Source organism: Oncorhynchus keta, chromosome 26 (assembly GCF_023373465.1).
Source record: "Oncorhynchus keta strain PuntledgeMale-10-30-2019 chromosome 26, Oket_V2, whole genome shotgun sequence".
NCBI classification, from domain to species: domain Eukaryota; kingdom Metazoa; phylum Chordata; class Actinopteri; order Salmoniformes; family Salmonidae; genus Oncorhynchus; species Oncorhynchus keta.
In genome coordinates, this window is record NC_068446.1 from 15296302 (window position 1) to 15319029 (window position 22728).

General features: G+C 43.4%; 1 protein-coding gene across 5 annotated transcripts in view; it reads right to left on the reverse strand.

Moving 5' to 3' along the window:
• Positions 1–22728, reverse strand: part of LOC118358994 (BTB/POZ domain-containing protein 8) — a 38829-nt gene that overhangs the window by 13172 nt on the left and 2929 nt on the right. For 4 of the 5 annotated variants that reach the window (XM_035737093.2, XM_035737092.2, XM_035737095.2 and 1 more), the window contains exons 4-12: positions 19381–19496; positions 18527–18647; positions 14979–15068; positions 10557–10637; positions 7750–7846; positions 6590–6678; positions 3040–3142; positions 1036–1218; positions 134–304 (exon numbers count right to left, since the gene is read on the reverse strand). In XM_035737093.2, coding sequence (XP_035592986.1) covers positions 134–304; positions 1036–1218; positions 3040–3142; positions 6590–6678; positions 7750–7846; positions 10557–10637; positions 14979–15068; positions 18527–18647; positions 19381–19496 — 1051 coding nt within the window. Of the gene's footprint in view, positions 1–133; positions 305–1035; positions 1219–3039; positions 3143–6589; positions 6679–7749; positions 7847–9612; positions 9644–10556; positions 10638–14978; positions 15069–18526; positions 18648–19380; positions 19497–22728 lie in introns of those variants that run through there. The other variant, XM_035737096.2, reaches the window with a different exon arrangement.

Here is a 22728-nt window from a genome sequence, read left to right on the forward strand (position 1 = left end):
ACCATTATATTTTGAAATGGAAGAAAACCTTCGTCATGCTTAGTCAACAAATAATAAAAAAAAGGCAAAATCGGAATAACTAGATTTTTGTCTGGGGGACTGTAAGTGAGTGAATGTGAGTACTTGTATTCACCTCCTCCCTCTGACCCCTCTCCTCCAGGGGTGTCTCTCCTTCAATGTCTTCCTCCCCAGCCAGGTGATCCACAGCGGTGAACAGGTCACAACAGTTATCCACCGTGACCCTGTCCCGTATGGCTGAGCACAGCTTCTTCAACAGGGCCGGTTCCCGCGTCGACTCCTCTCTCTAAAACAGACACGCTATTTTATTCATTAGCACACAGTAAAAGTAGAGGATTTACATATAACTAAATGTATGTGAAAGGGAGGTGGAGAAACCCAAGGTGGATGAAGTTGAGAAACCCCACACCAGACCCCGAGAAACCCCTTGCTTACAACCAAACGGTTATTTCACTGTAGTACAGAACAATTGCTACACTGTAGTACACTGACCACTACACAGCTCAAACACATTAGGATGGATTATAATTACATCTCAGACTCCCATGCTAATACATGAACCGAATCAGACCAATTTCAGAGGCTGATGAGGATAATCCTTCAGGAAACCCGTTGTCACCACCGCTGTATAGCTCTGTGTCTGTGATAACAGGGTGGAATGATTGGGATTGGAATGTGTATTTCTATCAGGGCAGAGTCAGACACAGTGAGTTGGCACATTGAGGACAGACACCCACAGAATGAAATAGACCATTTACATGATGTATGCAGACACCAATGTGAGTGCAAACCTCTTGGACTGTGACTCTGCATCTAGAACTGCCTCAGCGTCCAGCGGGATGTTTACTATGAAGTTTTTGTGCATAGCATTAGCCTCATTTAATAAGTAACAATGAACTATCTACAACTGATCAAATGAATCAGTTTATAATTGGCTGTGAGTCTCTGTGTATGTTGTGTGTAGGTGTGTGTATCTGCCACATGTCCTGTGTCTGTCATGAGTGCGTCTTCCCTTACCCGTCGTAGGCTGTGGAAGGCCTGTGTGTGTGAGACCTGGGCCAGGTTTGTGACAATGACAGACAGACACTGGTCCTGCAGCTCTGTAGCCAGCAACACTGTCTGTTTAGCCCATTTGACCTCCGGGAGACTGCCCAGCAACTGCTCACTGCCACACAGCAGAGTCACCGTGTTCTGTACAGTCTGGATAGAACAGGATTATTAACGGTTATGTCTTATTTGAGAGACTTTTGTATTTCTCTCCTTCACATCACAACACACCCAGCAGGAGCCCAGTGCTCTGTACAGTCTGGATGGAACAATAAAAATAGTTCCCCAGAGATGTAATGTTTTATCAGAGCTCTTATGAGCTCTTGAGCTCTTTCTCTCTACCTCACAACACCCCCCCCACCCCACCAAGGCAGATACCTGTGCAGAGGTTAGAGTGCATATCCCAACAGCATGTCTTCAATGTGACAGGGAGGAATCCAGTGGCAAGGGGGACACCCAGGACGACAGGCACCCTTTCACAGTTGCAGGAGGCTACCGGAGCTCCAGTTTTCCGGGGGAGCGCCTGTCGTGCGCCGCCAGCACGTTGTTTTTCTCTCAGGGTGAACTCCCCTAGCCTTCGCCTTCCCAGACTTACCCACAGGCAGCGGGACAATGGTTGGCCGATGCCAGGGCGTGCCCACATAATGTGGGCCTGCACACCGCACCCATGCAGAGTTCGCCTGGGACTGCAGAGACACCCAGTTACTGTGTTGTCACGAGGAAGGCCTGGCAGAAGTTTTGGTGAAGGAGAGGCTGTGTAGTGGCAAGAGGAGGCTTACGCACAGAGCTGCTTCCCGGTTTACCACAAGGACTAGCCAGTGGCAGCAAGCTGTAAGCAGGTGCGAAGTAGGCATGCACATTCCCTCTTACAACCGCACACACAGTTCGGTGAACAATATTTCTAGTCAAATCAAATTGTATTAGTCACACACGCCGAATACGAATGCTTACTTACGAGCCCCTAACCAACAATGCAGTTTAAAAAAAATACAGATAAGAAAAATAAATAAAAGTAACAAGTAATTAAAGAGCAGCAGTAAAATAAAAATAGTGAGACTATATACAGGGGGGTACCAGTACAGAGTCAATGTGTGGGGGCACCGGTTAGTTGAGGTAATAGGTAATATGTATATGTAGGTAGAGTTATTAAAGTGACTATGCATAGACGATAACAAGAGAGTAGCAGCGGTTTTAAAGAGTGTGTGTGTGTTGTTGGTGGTGGGGGGGGCAATGCAAATAGTCTGGGTAGCCATTTGTTACAGCTCTTATGATCTCTTACTTTAGAGACCTTTCTCATACTCAGTACTTCTCTTTCTCACAACACATACACACATACAAAGTGTTTCACCAACTATCTCATAATTGATCATTCACAGTCTGTGTAACAAGTTATTACGGCTCTTATGTGACCTGTTATCGTAGAGCCATTTCTCAACACATACAACATAGTTTGTGAAACACTGTGCATCTCATCATTCATAATTCACAATTAATTATATTATGGACAACAAAACACACATTTACAGTCTTTAACAGTTGTTAAGACATTTACACCTTTGATCAACTCTACTGTGTCCCACCACAGTTGTTCCTTCCGAAACTGCACTTGGCTATCGATGCAGGGGGAAACCCAAATTATGCAACACATTTTGGCAGCAGGCAGGCCCTCCTCAGCAGCAGCAGTAGAAGTAGTAGTAGGCTGAGCTCCAGAGTGGTGTACCCAGGGGAGGCGAGGGAAAGACACGGGCTGTGTCCCAATTCTCTACCCTTTTGTGCACTTGCACACTCCCTGTCATGGAATCCTTACAGCCAAAACTAGACCAATCCAATGCTTTTAAATCTGGATTACCCTGCTACATCTGTCTGTATCCATACTGGACTCCTGAACACGCCTGCAATGAAGGACTATGGAAATTGAGGTGAGGAAGTTGGGGTGTGTGTGTGTGTAGACTTGTGAGTGTATGTATAACCCACCATGGCTCCAGTCACAGCATTTAGACAGGCTCTCTGGACCTCACAAGGCAACAGAGCAAAGTGTCTCTCTGACCAGCTCTTCACATAGTGTTCAGCCACCCACCTGTAACACACAGTACAAACGAGTGTTCGAGAGCCTGTCACTTCAGTACATATTCTGACATATTGCGTGTTAAACACCTTTGAATTGTGTTTTTATAGAAACGGGTATGAACGAAGGGGAGAAAATATTAAGTTGGGTGGAGCGGGGATTTGATGCCACACAGGCAGGGGGTCGTACAAGTGCTGTAAGCAGCAGCCCTAAGCACAAGACCAAGCCTAGGTACTTGCTAAACCACTGATATACAGTAACTATCCACAGAGTATGCAGCAAGGCTCAGCGCGACTGTGCACGGTGTGTGATGATGTTCAGTGTGTGATGATGTTCAGTGTGTGATGATGTTCAGTGTGCGACTGTGTGCTGAAGGTCTGGGTGAGTGGGGATTAATGAGATTGTGGGACTCAGTGAGAGAGCATGTGATTTGCATCAGTAAAACGGGTCAGGTCCGTGACCCAAACCACTTATACAGCCTGACATCACACAGAGAGAGCTGCCAAACTCTATATAAGACACAGGCAGGAGTCCCAAATGGCACGTTATTCCCTATAGTGCACTACTTTTGACCAGAGCCCATGGTGCACTATATAGCGAATCGAATGCCATTTGGGACTCATTCATTAACCTCACTGGTCCTGGTGCTAGGAAGGAACTGAAGCCAGAAGTGTCCAAAAACATGGCACAGCTCCCAATTACATATCAATATCCTGCTGCCCCAAATTTCCCAGGCAATGTGTGGCCGCGTTCCAAATGGTACCCTATTCCCTTTATCATGCACTTCTTTTGACCAGGGTCATAGTACTGCACTATAAGGAATAGGTTGCCATTTGAGACACATCCTAGGAATATAAAACAACTTTTAGTTAAGGCAGCGGCACTGAGAGAAGTGATGAGATCCAGTGTCGTTGCGAAACTGAATGATGTGCCATCTTAGTTGCTCAGTCCCATTTTCTCAGTCCCAGCCTCAGGCCTTCAGGGTAGTGGCCAGAGATGGTTGGCTAGCTCCAGAGGCCTGAGGGGTGTGAATCGCAGCACCCCAGGGCTATAAGCTCAGTTCAGCTCGCATTACTATCATACACACAAGGGACGTGACAAATGTAAATAGAATCTTAATGTTTAAACTGACATTTATTAATAGTTTAAACGTTAAAGAAATCAATAAAAATAAAATGACGTGAATTCACAATCCAGATATGGTTCTGCATATGACCACTAGGAGGCAATGCAGTTCAATCTACCACAGTCCTGGCTACGTACCTACCAGTCGTCACTAGTTTCTTCAGCCACAAATTCATAAAGCCCGCCTATTTCTACAATTTCTATACTTAAAATGTGATTTTAACCCTAACAATAACCTTAACTACACTTCTAACCTTATGCCTAACCTTAAATTAAGACAAAATATATATGTTTGTTTTCATTAATTTTTACATAGCCAATCTTGACTTTGTTGTGGTGGTAACAAGAGAAAACCCTAACAGACAGCGCTCACCTTACTGCTGTCCCTCACCCACTCAGCAACAATGGTATTAATGCTGTTTTAGGTTCTCTGTTGTGTGCTTCTCCTTCATGTTCTCAATTGTCAGTACGTACTTCATGTCCGACTTCTCATCAATGTGATGGCTCGTAGCAGTGATGCAAGTCTGTTTGAGAGCTTGCGCTTTCTACTTGCAGAGCAATCATTGTACAATTTCTCCACCCGGGCCATCCCTTTTTTTTTGGAGATGGGATTTCGTAGTCTGGTTCTAGATATGCCATCAGGGCGTTGAAGCCAACATTCTATACCTTTGACAATGGCTGCATGACAACGGCAACCATTTCTGTAGTCAGAGCTGTGATTTCCTCACTCTGTCCCTTATCACACTGCTGCCAGCAATGGTTTGGGTCTCACAGTGCCACTCTTTTCGCATTGGACCTGTATTGCCGCTGTAGCTCAATTCCACCTTGCAAAAGTTTAATTTCATTACCTTGTCAAAGTATTGCCATACAAGACTTAGCTGCTGTCGCCTCCAAGTCGCCCTCTGACATTTTTCCAACTTAACAACGATGTCATGCAGAGCGCTTTATACCGTGACGAGATCCTGAGGCCCATTGTCGTGCTATTCTTCAGTCACCATCATCTCATGTTTCAGCATGATAATGCACAGCCCCATGTCGCAAGGATCTGTATACAATTCCTGGAAGCTGAAAATGTCCCAGTTCTTCCATGGCCTGCATATTCACCAGACATGACACCCATTAAGCATGTTTGGGATGCTCTGGATCAACGTGTACGACAGCGTTTTCCAGTTCCTGCCAATACCCAGCAACTTCACATAGCCGTTGAAGAGGAGTGGAACAACATTTCACAGGCCGCAATCAACATCCCGATTAACTCTATGCGAAGGTGATGTGTCATGCTGCATGAGGCAAATGGTGGTCACACCAGATACTGACTGGTTTTCTGATCTAAGTACACTTTTTTTAAGGTATCTGTGACCAACAGATGCATATCTGTATTCCCTGTCACGTGAAATCTATAGATAAGGGCCTAATACATTTATTTAAATTGACTGATTTCCTTCTATCAACTGTAACCAAATTAAACCTTTGAAAAAGTTTGCATGTTGCATTTCTATTTTTGTCCAGTAAAATGTAAAAGCTGCATATCTCCTCCTACTTACAGCATTTTGTTACATTAGGTATTTAAAAAAAAAAAAAAAACTTTGCCTTTTGGTTGATAATTGGGACCTATTAATGGTAATTTTGTGATAACTGCACTGTGATATCAAAACATTTAATAGAAAAGTGTGAGTTTCGGTTTAGTTGTATTTGTTTTTTGCAATGTTAACGATCCCAAATTAGTTTAAAACGTCACACCCCTAACACACACAACTCATCAAAAGCTTTCCCCTCAGCGAAGCAGAAGGCAGGCAGCACGGCTCAGCCCACGCACCACGTTTTAGTTGTTTTATGTCTGTATCTTACTGCCAGATGGAATCCACACACAGATGGTGATGTCAGAGTTAGCCCTGAATGACCAGACTTAAACACTATCAAGGCCATAATTATTCATACCACTGCCTGAGGGGTGACTGTTTCTGGCATTAGTGCAATTTAAGTTAGGTTTTCAGAGACTTTTGGACAGCTATTACATAGATTGTGACCTATATAACATGGTGACCTTATGTTGACCCTGTTCCTCCATCTATTGTGCTCTGGATTATGCAGATTAAGCCAAACCCTTCTTATACAACTAAAGATGTTGAAGGTGATAAACAGGCTTGGGGTCAATTTTTATTCATTTTCCCAATCAATTTACTTCCTGAAGTGACTGAATTGCAATGGAATTGACCCCAACCTCGTTGATAAAAATATGTCAAACTGACAGCACCTAACTAAAATATAATGTCCCATAGAAATACACTCTAAAATGCTCCATACACACACACACACACACACACACACACTCACCTCATACACAAGCTGTGGAGGCTCTGGAGTCCAAGGGTGTGGGTGAGGGAGAGGCACTCGAGGATGGTTTTCTGAACCCCATCTATAGGCTGCAGTAAGAATAAAAGGGAAAACAAACATGTCTAAATGACGGGACTTTTAATGATAGGCCGTCTTTTCAATTGGACATGGATTATAAAGGTACTTGCAAGTGAAGGACCTCGAATAAAAACCTTAATAAACTAAGGTACAAAAACATATCTACACTGTTTGCAGTTGACACACAGATGAGTAACGTCGTACACTGGTCACAGGAATATTGTTTTGTAATGAGGAGTAAGGAGTGAAAATAGATCAAAAAGAGAGTTCTCTCTGTGCCTGCTGCGGGGTAAAGTGAAGCTGCCTGTCGCAGTGGGCAGAACGGAACACCCCATATGAACTGTATCTGGGCACATGACGAGGTAAGAGTAATGAAACAGAGGCTGTTCAGAGAACCGGAACACAGCGGGACATTGTTTTAAGGGTGCAGGAATGCCCAGGAGATACAAAAACAGTACCAAAACAGCTAAATGTGTTCTTAAACATGGCTTTCCTCCTGACGCAGACTGGTATGAGACTACAGCGATCTCTCTGGAGATGTAGCACTGATCTAGGCTGGTCCCAGATCTGTTTTAGCTGTATAGGCAACTCCTATGAAGTGTGGCAAGAGAGCACAAACAGATCTGGGACCAAGCTAGGGCAGATCAGAGAAGCACTGCAATGGTAGGAAGAGCTAAAACACTCCACAAGAGAGCCATGTAAAAATAGAAAGAAAAAAAATGTTATTGTGTATGTGTGCGTGTGTTTGGCGGCAGGTAGCCAAGCAGTTCGAGAGTTGGGCCAGTAACTGAAAAGTTGCTGGTTCGAATACCCAAGCGGTCAAGGTGAAAAATCTGTAGGTGTGTCTTAGTGCCTTGACTAAGGCACTTAACCCTAATTTGTTCCAGGGGTGTCGTATTACTATGGCTGACCCTGTAAAACAACACCTATCGTGTGTATGTGACAATAACATTTGATTTTGTGTGTGTGTGTTTGCGTGCATCACACAATACTGCATTAAGACATTAAGACAAAATCAAGTCGGCTAAATTGGTCTGCCAAACAGACATGTCAGACGTTTTCCCTCCCATTCAGAAACCTACCTTGGGGAAGAAGCGGCAGTAGTCTCTGGTCAGCACCATCTCCACCACGTCCTTCAGTCCCTCCAGACCCAACATGTCTGCTGCCAACACCACCTGACTGGGAGAGAGGAGAGTGGCGAGAGGGCCGGTTGAGGTGGTGTTGTGGTTCTGACTGGGAGAGAAGGCTGGGTGAGGTTGTGGTTCTGACTGGGAGAGAAGACTAGGTGAGGTTGGGTTGTGGTTCTGACTGGGAGACAGGAGAGATGGCTGGGTGAAGTGTTGTTGTGGTTCTGACGGAGACAGGGGCGAGGTGGTGTTGCGCTTCTGCTTGGGAGAGAGGGCTGGGTGAGGTTGGGTTGTGGTTCTAACTGGGAGAGAGGGACAGGTGTGGTGGTGTTGTGGTTCTAACTGGGAGAGGGACAGGTGTTGTGTTGTGGTTCTAACTGGGAGAGGGACAGGTGTTGTGGTGTTGTGGTTCTAACTGGGAGAGAGGGACAGGTGAGGTGGTGTTGTGGTTCTAACTGGGAGAGGGACAGGTGTTGTGGTGTTGTGGTTCTAACTGGGAGAGAGTGACAGGTGAGGTGGTGTTGTGGTTCTAACTGGGAGAGAGGGACAGGTGAGGTGGTGTTGTGGTTCTAACTGGGATAAAGGGACAGGTGAGGTGGTATTGTGGTTCTAACTGGGAGAGAGGGACAGGTGAGGTGGTATTGTGGTTCTCACTGTGAGAGAGGGACAGGTGTGGTGGTGTTGTGGTTTTAACTGGGAGAGAGGGACAGGTAGGGTGGTGTTGTGGTTTTAACTGGGAGAGAGGGACAGGTAGGGTGGTGTTGTGGTTCTGGTGCTATACATGTAGGTTCACCATCAAGCCCTATAGTAAGTACTGAAGAAATCAACTATTATTAAAAACACTTAGACAACTGAAGCAAGCTAACACACTGACCTCAGGAAATGTACCTTTACTAGTTGGGGATATTCATTTTGGCTTCTGATGGATGAATTATTTTCTATTCTAAATGTATATGGGTTATTCCACAGAGGTGGTGTAAATTGCTATCCCACCCCAAAATAATCAAAGACAAACATATTGTTAAATTAGTAAAGTAGAAAGTCATTGTTTATACACCTATTTCTAATGAGAGGTGGCTGTCCCAAACCCTGACTGCTAAACGTCATGTTTAAAAATAAAGCAATTCATGATTGTCACTTTTCTAACTATTATTTCAATAGAACATATATTTGTTCTATTATCACATTGAAAGACACTGATCTAATAATTAGTTGATTTATTTTTAAAAACATCTTTCTCTGAAAATGCTGTCCGCACTTTTGATGTCACTATCAAAACAGACATTATAAAATAAATGTCAAATGAATGTGCCTTAAGCCACAACCCTACAAATATTACCAGGTGATGGGATTGCACTCCTCTCCAATATGGCACAATGTCAGTATGTCTAAACATTATGAAGAAAATTAGTAAGAAAGTTGCTAAATCTTAATGTAATTTTAAGAAGTGTCACTACCGAACATCTGATATACAGTTGAAGTCGGAAGTTTACATACACTTAGGTTGGAGTCATGGAAAAACTAGTTTTAACCACTCCACAAATTTCTTGTTAACAAACTATAGTTTTGGCAAGTTGGATCTACTTTTGTGCATGAAAAGTAATTTTTCCAACAATTGTTCAGACAGATTATTTCACTTATAATTCACTGTATCACAATTCCAGTAGGTCAGAAATGTACATCCACTAAATTGACTGTGCCTTTAAACATCCTGGAAAATACCAGAAATTATGTCATGGATTTAGAAGCTTGCGATAGGCTAATTGACATCATTTGAGTCAATTGGAGGTGTACCTGTGGATGTATTTCAAGGCCTACCTTCAAACTCAGTGCCTCTTTGCTTAACATCATGGGAAAAATCAAAAGAAATCAGCCAAGACCTAAAAAGAAACAATTGTAGACCTCCACAAGTCTGGTTCATCCAAACGCATGAAGGTACCATGTTCATCTGTACAAATAATAGTACACAAGTATAAACACCATGGGACCGCGCAGCCGTCCTATCACATTTACATAAGTATTCAGACCCTTTACTCTGTACTTTGTAGAAGAACCTTTGGCAGTAATTACAGCCTCGAGTCTTCTTGGGTATGATGCTACAAGCTTGGCACACCTGTATTTGGGGAGTTTCTCCCATTCAGAGTGACCATCGGGTTGTTGACCAAGGCCCTTCTCTCCCGATTGTTCAGTTTGGTCGGGCGGCCAGCTCTAAGAAGAGTCTTGGTGGTTCCACATTTCTTCCATTTAAGAATGATGGAGACCATTGTGTTCTTGGGGACCTTCAATGCTGCAGACATTTTTTGGTACCCTTCCCCAGATCTTCGCCTCGACACAATCCTGTCTCGGAGCTCTACAAACAATTCCTTTGATCTCATGGCTTGGTTTTTCGTCTGACATGCACTGTCAACTTATATAGACAGGTGTGTGCCTTTCCAAATCATGTCCAATCAATTGAATCTACCATAGGTCGACTCCAATCAAGTAGAAACATCTCAAGGATGATCAATGGAAACAGGATGCACCTAAACTCAATTTCAAGTCTCATTGCAAAGGGTCTGAATACTGATGAAAATAAGTTGTCATTATGGGGTATTGTGAGTAGTTTGATGAGTAAAAAAAATGTATTTAATACATTTTAGAACATGGCTGAAACGTAACAAAAAGTTGAAAAAGGGAAAGGGTCTGAATACTTCCAGAATGCACTGTATATGTCTACCTGACAGTATGTTTGGATACAACTTCACATAGTTTAAGGTACATACCTGGCACTGGCTCTGGGTGGTAGGTCTATTATGGCACCATACATGAACTGTAGGAGAATCTCCATCTCATCTGGACCCAGACTGAAAATAACAACAGTGTCGTTACCTCTGTAGGCAAAGTAGAACCATCATCCCGCTTCAAATCTACTGTCTGATCTGCCGTCTGATCTGGGGTGCTGTAGGCTTTTAATTCAAGCTATAAGCGTGAAGAAATTGTACAAGTGTCTCTTGCAAAACTGATTTTATCTTACTAAACTAAAAATAATGGTTCAATAAATAATATCTAAACATCTATTTATTGAGCCAAATTATGTTTTTCATAAAATGCAATTCTAAGTGAAGAGCAGCACTAAAAAACATTGTCACTCGGGCCTACGGGGTATTTCCCCCAGAGTCCTCCAGTACAGTGCCTCAGCACACCCATCCTGCATGGTGACAGAGTGTCATCCCCAATTACTCTCAGATCAGCCAAGCTGAGACGAGTGACATTACTCTCCCCTTAGGAGAGTGCAGCCTCGTTTGTCTCTGCTGCCACACCGCTCTGACGGCAAGGGTAGAGAGGACTTAAAAACAAGGGTAGATGACCTGGTTTGGAAATTATCTGAGTGGAATCACACTGTAGTTAGCGGTTTGTTTGCAGTCAATTCAGATAGTATACATAAAATGTAAATTCCACTTAATGACTTCTCAATAAAGCAGAAGCAATTTATTTTAAACGTTTTTACATTTCTGAATGTTAAATTCAAATAATTTCCTGAAATGACTGCCTTCAATTCAAATTGAGACTAACCCTGGTGTGTGCATGAAACCCCATAAAGAGCCAGCCTGATATGCTAATATATTCTCAGCACCCACAGTATTAATTATTAATGCAGTATAGGATAGGCAGCAGACTTCAATTGTTGTTGGGAGACAATGAGCCTTGTTATTGATACACCAGGGTGGAGGTATAGGTTGCGTCCCAAATGGCAGCCTATTCACGTTATAGTGCACACCTTCTGACAAAAGTAGTACACTATATAGGGAATAAGCCGCAATTTGGGACGCAGCTGTAGACATTACCGACGAATAGACATTATAGACGAATAAGGACTTCAGTTCTAACCATCCCTTGGCCAGTATGTACAGTTGAAGTCGGAAGTTTTACAAACACCATAAACTGATATTAAATGTATTTGGCTTTCACAATTCCTGACATTTAATCCTAGTAAAAATTCCCTGGCTTAGGTCAGTTAGGATCACCACTTCATTTTAAGAATGTGAAATGTCAGAATAATAGTTGAGAGAATTATTTCTTTCAGAGTTTATTTCTTCCATCACATTCCAAGTGGGTCAGAAATTTACATACACTCAATTAGTATTTGGTAGTATTGCCTTTAACTTGGGTCAAACATTTCAGGCAGTCTCCACAAGTCGGGTTCATCCGTGGGATGAATTTCCAAACGCCTGAAGGTACCACGTTCATCTGTACAAATAATAGTACGCAAGTTTAAACACCATTGGACCACACAGCCATTATACCGCTCAGGAAGGAGACGCGTTCTGTCTCCTAGGGATGAACATACTTTGGTGCGAAAAGTGCAAATCAATCCCAGAATAACAGCAAAGGATCTTGTGAAGATGGAGGAAACAGGTACATAAGTGTCTATATCCACAGTAAAACGAGTCTTATATCGACATAACCTGAAAGGCCGCTCAGCAAGGAAGAAGCCACTGCTCCAAAAGCTCCATAAAAATTACAGACTACGGTTTGCAACTGCACATGGGGACAAAGATGGTACTTTTTGGAGAAATGTCTCTGGTCTGTTGAAACAAGAATAGAACTGTTTGGCCATAATGACCATCATTATGTTTGGAGGAAAAAGGGGGAGTTTTGCAAGCCGAAGAACACCATCCCAACCATGAAGCATGGGGGTGGCAGCATCATGTGGAGATGCTTTGCTGCCGGAGGGACTGGTGCACGACCAGCACAAAAACATCCTGTGGCGGACTGCAATAGCATCGAATAGTCCCCGCGATATGCAACTGTTCAGGGACGTCAGGAACCAATACACGCAGTCAGTCAGGAAAGAAAAGGCCAGCTTCTTCAAGCAGAAATTTACATCCTGTAGCTCTAACTCCAAAAAGTTCTGGGACACTGTAAAGTCCATGGAGAACAAGAGCACCTCCTCCCAGCTGTCCACTACACTGAGGATAGGTAACGCGGTCACCACCGATAAATCCATGATTATCGAAAACTTCAACAAGCATTTCTCAACGGCTGGCCATGCCTTCCTCCTGGCTACTCCAACCTCGGCCAACAGCTCTCCCCCCCCGCAGCTACTCGCCCAAGCCTCCCCAGCTTCTCCTTTACCCAAATCCAGATAGCAGATATTCTGAAAGAGCTGCAAAACCTGGACCCGTACAAATCAGCTGGGCTTGACAATCTGGACCCTCTATTTCTGAAACTATCCGCCTCCATTGTCGCAACCCCTATTACCAGCCTGTTCAACCTCTCATATCGTCTGAGATCCCCAAGGATTGGAACGCTGCCGCAGTCATCCCCCTCTTCAAAGGGGGAGACACCCTGGACCCAAACTGTTACAGACCTAAATCCATCCTGCCCTGCCTATCTACGGTCTTCGAAAGCCAAGTCAACAAACAGATCACTGACCATCTCGAATCCCACCGTACCTTCTCCGCTGTGCAATCTGGTTTCCGAGCCGGTCATGGGTGCACCTCAGCCACGCTCAAGGTACTAAAGGATATCATAAATCGTCTGGCTAGACTGTAAACTCTCCTTCCAGACTCATATCAAATATCTCAAATCTAAAATAAAATCTAGAGTCGGCTTTCTATTCCGCAGCAAATCCTCCTTCACTCACGCCGCCAAACTTACCCAAGTAAAACTGACTATCCTACCGATCCTCGACTTCGGCGATGTCATCTACAAAATAGCTTCCAATACTCTACTCAGCAAACTGGATGCAGTTTATCACAGTGCCTTCGGTTTTGTTACTAAAGCACCTTATACCACCCACCACTGCGACCTGTATGCTCTAGTCGGCTGGCCCTTAACTACATATTCGTCGCGAGACCCACTGGCTCCAGGTCATCTACAAGTCCATGCTAGGTAAAGCTCTGCCTTATCTCAGTTCACTGGTCACGATGGCAACACCCACCCGTAGCACGCGCTCCAGCAGGTGTATCTCACTGATCATCCCTAAAGTCAACACCTCATTTGGCTGCCTTTCCTTCCAGTTCTCTGCTGCCTGTGACTGGAACAAATTGCAAAAATTGCTGAAGTTGGAGATTTTTATCTCCCTCACCAACTTCAAACATCTGCTATCTGAGCAGCTAACCGATCGCTGCAGCTGTACATAGTCTATTGGTAAACAGCCCACCCATTTTCACCTACCTCATCCCCATACTGTTTTTATTTATTTACTTTTCTGCTCTTTTGCACACCAGTATCTCTACCTGCACATGACCATCTGATCATTTATCACTCCAGTGTTAATCTGCAAAGTTGTAATTATTCGCATACCTCCTCATGCCTTTTGCACACAATGTATATAGACTCTTTTTTCTACTGTGTTATTGACTTGTTAACGGTTTACTCCATGTGTAACTCTGTGTTGTTGTCTGTTCACTGCTATGCTTTATCTTGGCCAGGTCGCAGTTGTAAATGAGAACTCGTTCTCAACTAGCCTACCTGGTTAAATAAAGGTGAAATTAAAAAAACAAAAATAAAAAAACTTCTCAAAATAGATGGCATCATGAGGTAGAGAAATTATGTGTTATATTGAAGCAATATCTCAGGACATCAGTCAGGAAGTTAAAGCTTGGTCGCAAATGGGTCTTCCAAATGGACAATGACCCCAAGCATACTTCCAAAGTTGTGGCAAAATGGCTTAAGGACATCAAAGTCAAGGTATTGGAGAGAACATCACAAAGACCTGACCTCAAACCCATAGAAAATGTGTGGGCAGAACTGAAAAAGTGTGTGCAAGCAAGGAGGCCTACAAACCTGACTCAGTTACACCAGCTCTGGCAGGAGGAATGGGCCAAAATTCACCCAACCTAATGTGGTAAGCTTGTGGAAGGCAACCCGAAACGTTTGACCCAAGTTATACAATTTAAAGGCAATACTACCAAATACTAATTGAGTGCATGTAAACTTCTGACCCACCCGCTGGGAATGTGATGAAAGAAATAAAAGCTGAAATAAATCACTCTACTATTATTCTCACATTTCACATTCTTAAAATAAAGTGGTGATCCTAACTGACCTAAGACGGGGACTTTTTAGTATGTATGTATGTATGTATGTATGTATGTATGTATGTATGTATGTATGTATGTATGTATGTATGTATGTATGTATGTATGTATGTGTATGTATGTGTATGTATGTATGTGTATGTATGTGCCAGGACCTACCCCTGTAGAGTGATGCATTGTCTGGAGCTCTCCATCCAACTCCCACACAGCATAGCTCGGAAATACTGAGACCGCGCACACAGGACCGCCCTAAAAACAAAACACACACACGTCAAATTTCAGCTGTGTGGCCTGTGCATGTGTGGTGATGGTGTAGCTGGCCCTGAAGGGACACATGGTGACGGTATGTCTGGCACACAGACCTTCAGAGAAGTGACTGATCTGGACATCAAAGAACCATTCTGCAGTCTCTGAACCGAAGCCCATGTTTTTACCAAGATGATGCTCAACTGCCACTGAGATGCACATATGACCCTGCAGCACATTGCATATCTAATATGATCTTCAGATCATCTCTAGCATCATGACAGCTCATGAAAATCATCAGAGTGGATCCACAGTTTTACAGTCACCATTATTCACTAGCTTATCTTGTCATGGACGAGGAAGGCCCCCCCCCCTCCACAGTCAAACCCCTCTGCTTTTCTCTCTCACACACCCACATACTGTAAATATTATAGTCTTTATTTAACCCCCCCATTGCCATTCTGTGATTCCATATACTTGGAGTGTGCTATAATTCTCTCAGAGTGATCATTTAACTACACTTCAGGAGAGGTGTCCTCTTCTGTAGCAGATCTTATTATAGAAGCAGAAATAGACGACGTGACTGGAGAGAATTGACAGTAAAAAAGGCTGCTGAAAGAATCGTGAATGTCTCGAAGCTATTGCAACACATTTCCATCAATTCTAAGTGATTACTGTCACTATTCTTTAAAACAGTGGCTGCCATCTCCCTGGGGCCACCCATACGAAAATGTATGCACGCATGACTAAATTGCTTTGCATAAAAGTGTCTGCTAAATTGCATACACTAAATATACAAAAGTTTGTGGACAGCCCTTCAAATGAGTGGATTTGACTATTTCAGCCACACCCGTTGCTGACAGGTGTATATTATCGAGCACACAGACATACAATCTCCATAGACAAACATTGACAGTAGAATGGCCTTACTGAAGAGCTCAGTGACTTTCAATGTGGCACCATCATAGGACGCCAACTTTTCAACAAGGCAGTTTGTCAAATATCTGCCCTGCACGAGCTGCCCTGGTCAACTCTAAGTGCTGTTATTGTGAAGTGGAAATTCGATGAGCAAGTGTCCACATACTTTTGACACATACTTTTGACCATGCAGTGTATATTAAGAATATTGGCCACACTTGTGTTATTGAGTTATTGGGAGACACTAAAGTCATTTAACAATAGGTAGTCATGATGGTACAGCGTTGTACTCCAAACAGCGTTGTACTCCAAACTTTAGTAGCACCATCAGCCTAACGTATAGAACATGACAAGTCCTCCTGTATGTGGAACAAAAGAGTGACTTCACACAAAGAGCTGTAGAAGTCTTGCTGCTGTAAATGAAAGGCTCCAGATTGTGAATGTCAGTCAGTCTCCATGAGGAGGGGAATAAATCTTCTCTTCCCTCAGCAGAGGTAGGTGTGTGTCTGTGTCAGTCAGTCTTGATATCGCTTCTCTTCCCCCAGCCAGGGGAGGTGGGGGTGGAGGGATGGATGAAAGTGATTGGTAGATCACAGCTCAGACCCAGTGGAGTGGCATCGAGAGAAGAAGGGAGCGAGAGAGAACTGCGGAAGGCAGGCAGGCACCACTGGGCTACCATACTAATCAGATTCAGCAGTGTTGCACTGCAGTCAAGGCTCACACGGCATGGAACGCTAGAAAAACACCAAAAAAGGTTTTCCCGCTTTCATCTGAAGAGGAGCTGCATTACACTGTCTGTCTGTCTGGGTAGATCCCCTGAGCACAGGCAGGGAGGGAGAAACCTGTCTCCATGTTTAGTACTAGCACTACCTCTGCACCACTGAATGACCTCACCACAGCGTAACGGCTTGGTGAAACCCTCTGGCCTTGAGGACTGTGATTGTGTTGTACAGCTTACTTTTTTTTAATCAATGAATGATAACAGAAACATGAAGATAAATCAAGCAACATTTTTGGACACAGAGACAGATGGTTGTGCTTGGTGCACATTATTGGTTTAAATGCTGGTCGGTTGATGTTTGATTGAAAGGTCAATGTATAATCGTGACCATTTATTGGTGCCTGAAATCCAACTGTTCAGATTGCATGCCAAAATGGTAACCAATCTATGCAAATATCCCTTCAAAGTGACACCTGTATGCAAATGCATAACACTGTTATAACATGATTTCATGTGACACACAAATACATGAAAAAAAACACCCAAGATCAGTAGCTATTATCCAACTCTTCATGTACAAGAAGTGCATCAGTATGTATCAGCATATCATTAGCAGTATCTGTACTCAATCCACTTCCAAACAGCCTTGCATGTGTATCACTATTACATGAGGAACTGCCCAACAATCGACCAAGTTTGAGCATCAGGGAAGTCAATCAAATGCCAGAGAATGTTAATGTAGTAACGAAAGTTCAATCAGTAAGGCTGGTATGAATGGATCATCCCTTCATTTATCTCGTGAGTAAGGGGTAATAAATGAGGGGCTGTTATTTTTATGGAAAATAATTCACGTGTGGAACTGACCTTTCACGGAGTTGCATTATTTTACAGAGAACGCATAGAGCCCTGAGTTGATTATCCCTTTTATACCATGGCTATAATTGAACACAGTTCAATTGGACTTTTACTTTCAAAAGCAGCTCCAACAAAACTTGTAAAAATGAACTATAGCTATTGAATTCTACTGTGCGTTACAGGGAAATAATGCATGTTTATAATGTTACCTCATTAGCATAGCAGGATAGCAGGTATCCGTATTAGTGTTTATGTTACCTCATCAGCATAGCGTCACGTCTTTAATCCTCCTTTACTATAAGCAAGTGTGCGGAACGTCAATCATCAATTAACTTCAGCCTGTGAGCATGGCACACTAAGGCAATTCCACCACGCTCGATGATTAATCTATGGGGTTACTCGTGCAATAATCACTTTCCTTTCCTTCAACATATGAGCATGAATCTAGCGGAGTATTTATATGTCAACTCAAACCTTATGTCTCCCACTTGCTGGGGGGGGGGGGACAAGGCCTTCCCAAAATTATTCAATAAAATTCCATATTGTATTCTGTCTCTATTGTCATGGAGTTAAGCCTTTACTCGATTGAACTATATGTAGACCTGGTGTTATGAACAATAACTGCTTTGTGAAAATAATACACCTACTAACGCCACCTACAACCTACTGAGTTGCATCAAAGTATGCATAGATAGAAGAGGAATTGAGATGTACAGAGGTTTGATAGGTCCCAGGCGGGGTTTTGTGTAGGAGATAAAAACAAAACAATCATAGTCATTCTCCTACACAAATATTGATTGACCTTTAGACCTTATTGTGCTACTAGGTTTCTTCCTTCTAGGGAGTTTTTTCCTGGCCACTGTGCTTCTGTTTGGTCTGTGGTGTCTAGGCCAAGTTACACTAAATCCCTTTGTGACCACTGCTGATGCAAAAAGGACTTCATACATTGTATCGGCTGATTGATTACCTGTGACAGGAGAAGACCTGCTCCCCTACTTGGATGTTGATGTCAGATCCTTCTCCTCTCTGGTAGAGATCCAACAGGTCTGCTCCAAGACCAGAGGCTGGCTCCACAACAACAGCATTATCTGAAAGGGATAGGAATGGAGGGCAATAATAAGACAATAGAATGTATGTCCAAAAAAACTGGTCCTTTGGCCTGGGCAGATCTGACGAGAAGGGCCGTGCACTCCATCCGTTGGACCAAACACAAAGAGTGTTTGTGTGTGAGTGACAGGGAACAAAGCTAAACTGAATAAACATGCAGAATGAGTAGCGTTAGTGTTTACCTAAAAAGGTCAATAAAGCTGTGTTGCCTTATCTGCACTGGGCTGTTATTGCCAGTAGCAACAACAAGATACTAAATGCAATTAAGGGTTAAAGGGAAACTTCACCCTTTTTCATATTCATCATCTCCAGCACCACCACAACATCAACATAGGTGAAAATGGCCGTTTTCTATGTGTTGTTGTAAAGGAAGATAACTGTTTCCAATGATATCATTAACCAATTAGTAGACAATTAGTAGGCAATCCCTACTCATAATTGGTTAAAACTCACATAATGCACACTGATGATGTCATTGGAAACACTTAACTTCCTCGATTTTCCCCCCCACAAAACATAGTAACGAGCCATTTTCACATACTGTATGTTGATGTTGGGGTGGTGCTGGAGATGATAAATATGAAGGAGATTTTTCAAATATTTATTTTTACATGTCCCTTTAAGAGCGAGGGACCCATAGGGCTTTGGTCAAAGTAGTGCACTAAATAGGGAATAGGAAGCCATTTTGGATGCACACATTGTTGATCTGTTTACCTGAGTCAGTGTGGAGATCGACATCGGGACCATTGAGGATAATAGTAGGCGACTCTGAGTCCTCAGGGATTCCTTCTCCAGCCAAGCCCATGCGTTGGTCTGCTGTGTACATTCGCCTAAGATTAATGGAAACAGAAGAAAAGGAAGAAGATTATATTGTCCAGTGTACAAGACGAAATATGTGTTCAGCTTTATCTCAACCCCTCTAAAACACCTAGGATTAGAATGGTAACAAATGCCTAGGTTAGAGCCTTTGTATACATTCTATGGGGAATACTACAGTCAGTCTGTTGCTCTGAGCGACAAGGAGACACTGACGCACAGGGTGTAATGTTCCAGAACACAGAGGTGCGTGAGAGGAGCACAGTGCAGGGATTATGACTGCTGCCAGAGCCCCAGTGTCTGTTAGCTAGCACACTGCACCCCAGCCCAGTGTCTGTTAGCTAGCACAATGCAGCCCAGCCCAGTGCCTGTTAGCTAGCACACTGCACCCCAGCCCAGTGCCTGTTAGCTAGCACACTGCCCCCCAGCCCAGTGCCTGTTCGTTCACCTCACTGCAGTTGAACTGGTTCTTCTGCGTCTGATGAGACCAAAATACCGGTTCTGTTCGAATATATACACACAGAGGTCAGTTTATTAGGTACACCCATCTAGTACCGGGTCGGACCTCCCTTTGCTTCCAGAACAGCCTGAATTATTCGGGGCATTCTACAAGGTGGCGGAAACGTTCCACAGGGATGTTGTCCACGATGATGCAATGCCTTCACACAGTTGCTACAGATTGGAAGGCGGTACGAACAGCACGTTCCATCTCATCCCCCAAAAAATCTATTGGGTTTGGTCAGCAACAATGTTCAGCTACGCTGTGGCGTTCAATTGTTGCTCAATTGGACCTAATGTGTGCCAGGAAAACATTCCCCACACCAGTACACCACCAGCCTGTACCGTTGATACCAGGCAGGACGGATCCATGGACTCTTGCTGCTTTCATCAAATCCTTACTCTGCCATCAGCATGACGCAACAGGACCCGGGATTTGTCAGACCAGGCTATGTTTTTTCTACTCCAGTGTTGGTGATTGCGTGCCCACCGGAATAGCTTCTTATTTTTAGCTGATAGGAGTGGAACCCGGTGTGGCCGTCTGCTGCAGTATCCCAGCCGTGACAAGGACAGACGAGTTGTGCATTCCAAGATGCCGTTTGGCACACCACTGTTGTACTAAATAAATAAGTACTGCGCTGTAATGTGTGTGTTTGTGGCCCGCCTGTTAGCTTGCACGATTCTTGCCATTCTCCTTTGACCTCTCATCAACGAGCTGTTTTCGCCCACAGGACTGCCGTTGACTGGATGTTTTTTCCTTTGTCGCACCATTCTCGGTAAACCCTAGACATGGTTGTGCGTGAAAAGCCCAGGAGGGCGGCTATTTCTGAGATACTGGATACGGCACCGATGATCATAGGGCACTCAAAGTCACTTAGAATGGGCAAAATGAGTGACCTAACGCTCAATCAAACATTAACTGAATTCCTCGATGCCTGTCTGCCTGCTTTATACAGCAAGCCACGGCCACGTGACTCACTGCCTGTAGGAGTGATCCATCTTCATGAATGGGGTGGTGTACCTAATAAACTGGACCCTGAGTGTATATCTGCTGCTGAAGATAGTTGGACTGGCACTCAGAGGTTCTCAATGAAGGATGATAGACAGGAATGATGATCTATGATAAATGTAGTGGATTAATTCAGACTCGTTAATTAAGGATCCAAGAATTTAAGCTTTTTGCCCATATCAGATATGTCTATGTCCTGGGATTTTTTTTGTTACTTACAACCTCATGTTTACCAGTAAAGAAGACTTGCAAGCATACACATTGGTATGGTTATGAACATAGCAAATATGTGGTCCATTAAGAGCGAATTGTCCCAATCCAGGAGCTCTCACACATATACTGTACGTCTACCAACAGGCTTTGTTTGTATGCCGTTTGTGTCCACATATACAGTATTCCAGAGTCATCATCATGGCACAACATGGTCTGCTCTGCTGCTGCTCTGAAGGCGTGATTAATACCCTGCTAATGAGCTAGCAGCATAATGCATTAGATCAAAGGCTGGTTGTACTCTCTCAGTAGACCATACTGCTGCTGCTGGGGCCAGATCTGACTCTAGTCTACAGTATGCCTAATGGAGAGTATCACTGGATCCATACTCTGATGTTGATATTACAGATGGATGCTATTAGTACTAACATGATCAGATAATCTCACAATGACTTCGTAATCAGATTACACCGTTCTATTAATAATCTGCTTGACAAAATACTTACAGCAGGAGTACTCTACTACTATTTGAGAAGGTCCGGTCGCACGTTTCCTATGTGGCAAAGTTCCAGATGGATATTGCCTTAATCAGCGTAGTAACAAACCTCCACTTCACAACCCATGTGACACTAAACTGTTCACACCCCCTCTTGTTGGCAGAGAGAAAATGTTGCCATTTTAACTTAATTTTCTGCAATTCTACACACTAGGGCGGCAGATACAAGCGTTGGACTTGTAACCGAAAGGTTGCCAGATCGAATCCCTGAGCTGACAAGGTAAAAATCTGTCATTCTGCACCTGAAAAAGACAGTTAACCCACTGTTCCTAGGCCGTCATTGAAAATAAGAAGTTGTTCTTAACTGACTTGCCTAGTTAAATAAAGGTAAAAATAATTACAATACCTGACAAAAACAAAGGGGGCCTCCTGGGGGTTGAGGCCCCTGAACACTTAATCTGGCCATGATAACTACAAGATTTAGATAGGTAAATTAGACTAACCAGCTATCTAGTTGATCAACTGGACATTTCTGACAGGTTATAAATAGTTCTCTAAGGTCTGTCAGTGAATGACATAACAAGAGGAAAACTCCCCATGCACTACCAACTTTTGAAATCGCACCTTGTGCATTCTACGGTTCCAGCTCTAAACAGCAGTAAGTTCAAAGACTGAGTTCTGACTATTTAAAAAAAAGTCAGGACCAGCGGTCCGTATTGAACCTGTTCTGGGTCTGCATCGAGTATGACTGATTTACAGCATCTTGGTCTGGAGAAGAAAAAAAAAGGGAGTATGGCGCCCTCTGGCTGTAATTCAACAGTACAGAAACTACATGCTAAACACCACCTAACAATCATGTTAATTGACAGAGTTAGATTATCTACAAAGAAACACTCTTTGAAAAAGAGAAAAATGATTTAGATTCAAATATATTTTTGCATCTGTGATGTCTATTTGAGTAAGAATAGAGGGCCTACATAAGGATGACTGGACCATAGAACTAGCATTAGTAATTATATGTCTATGGATTGGT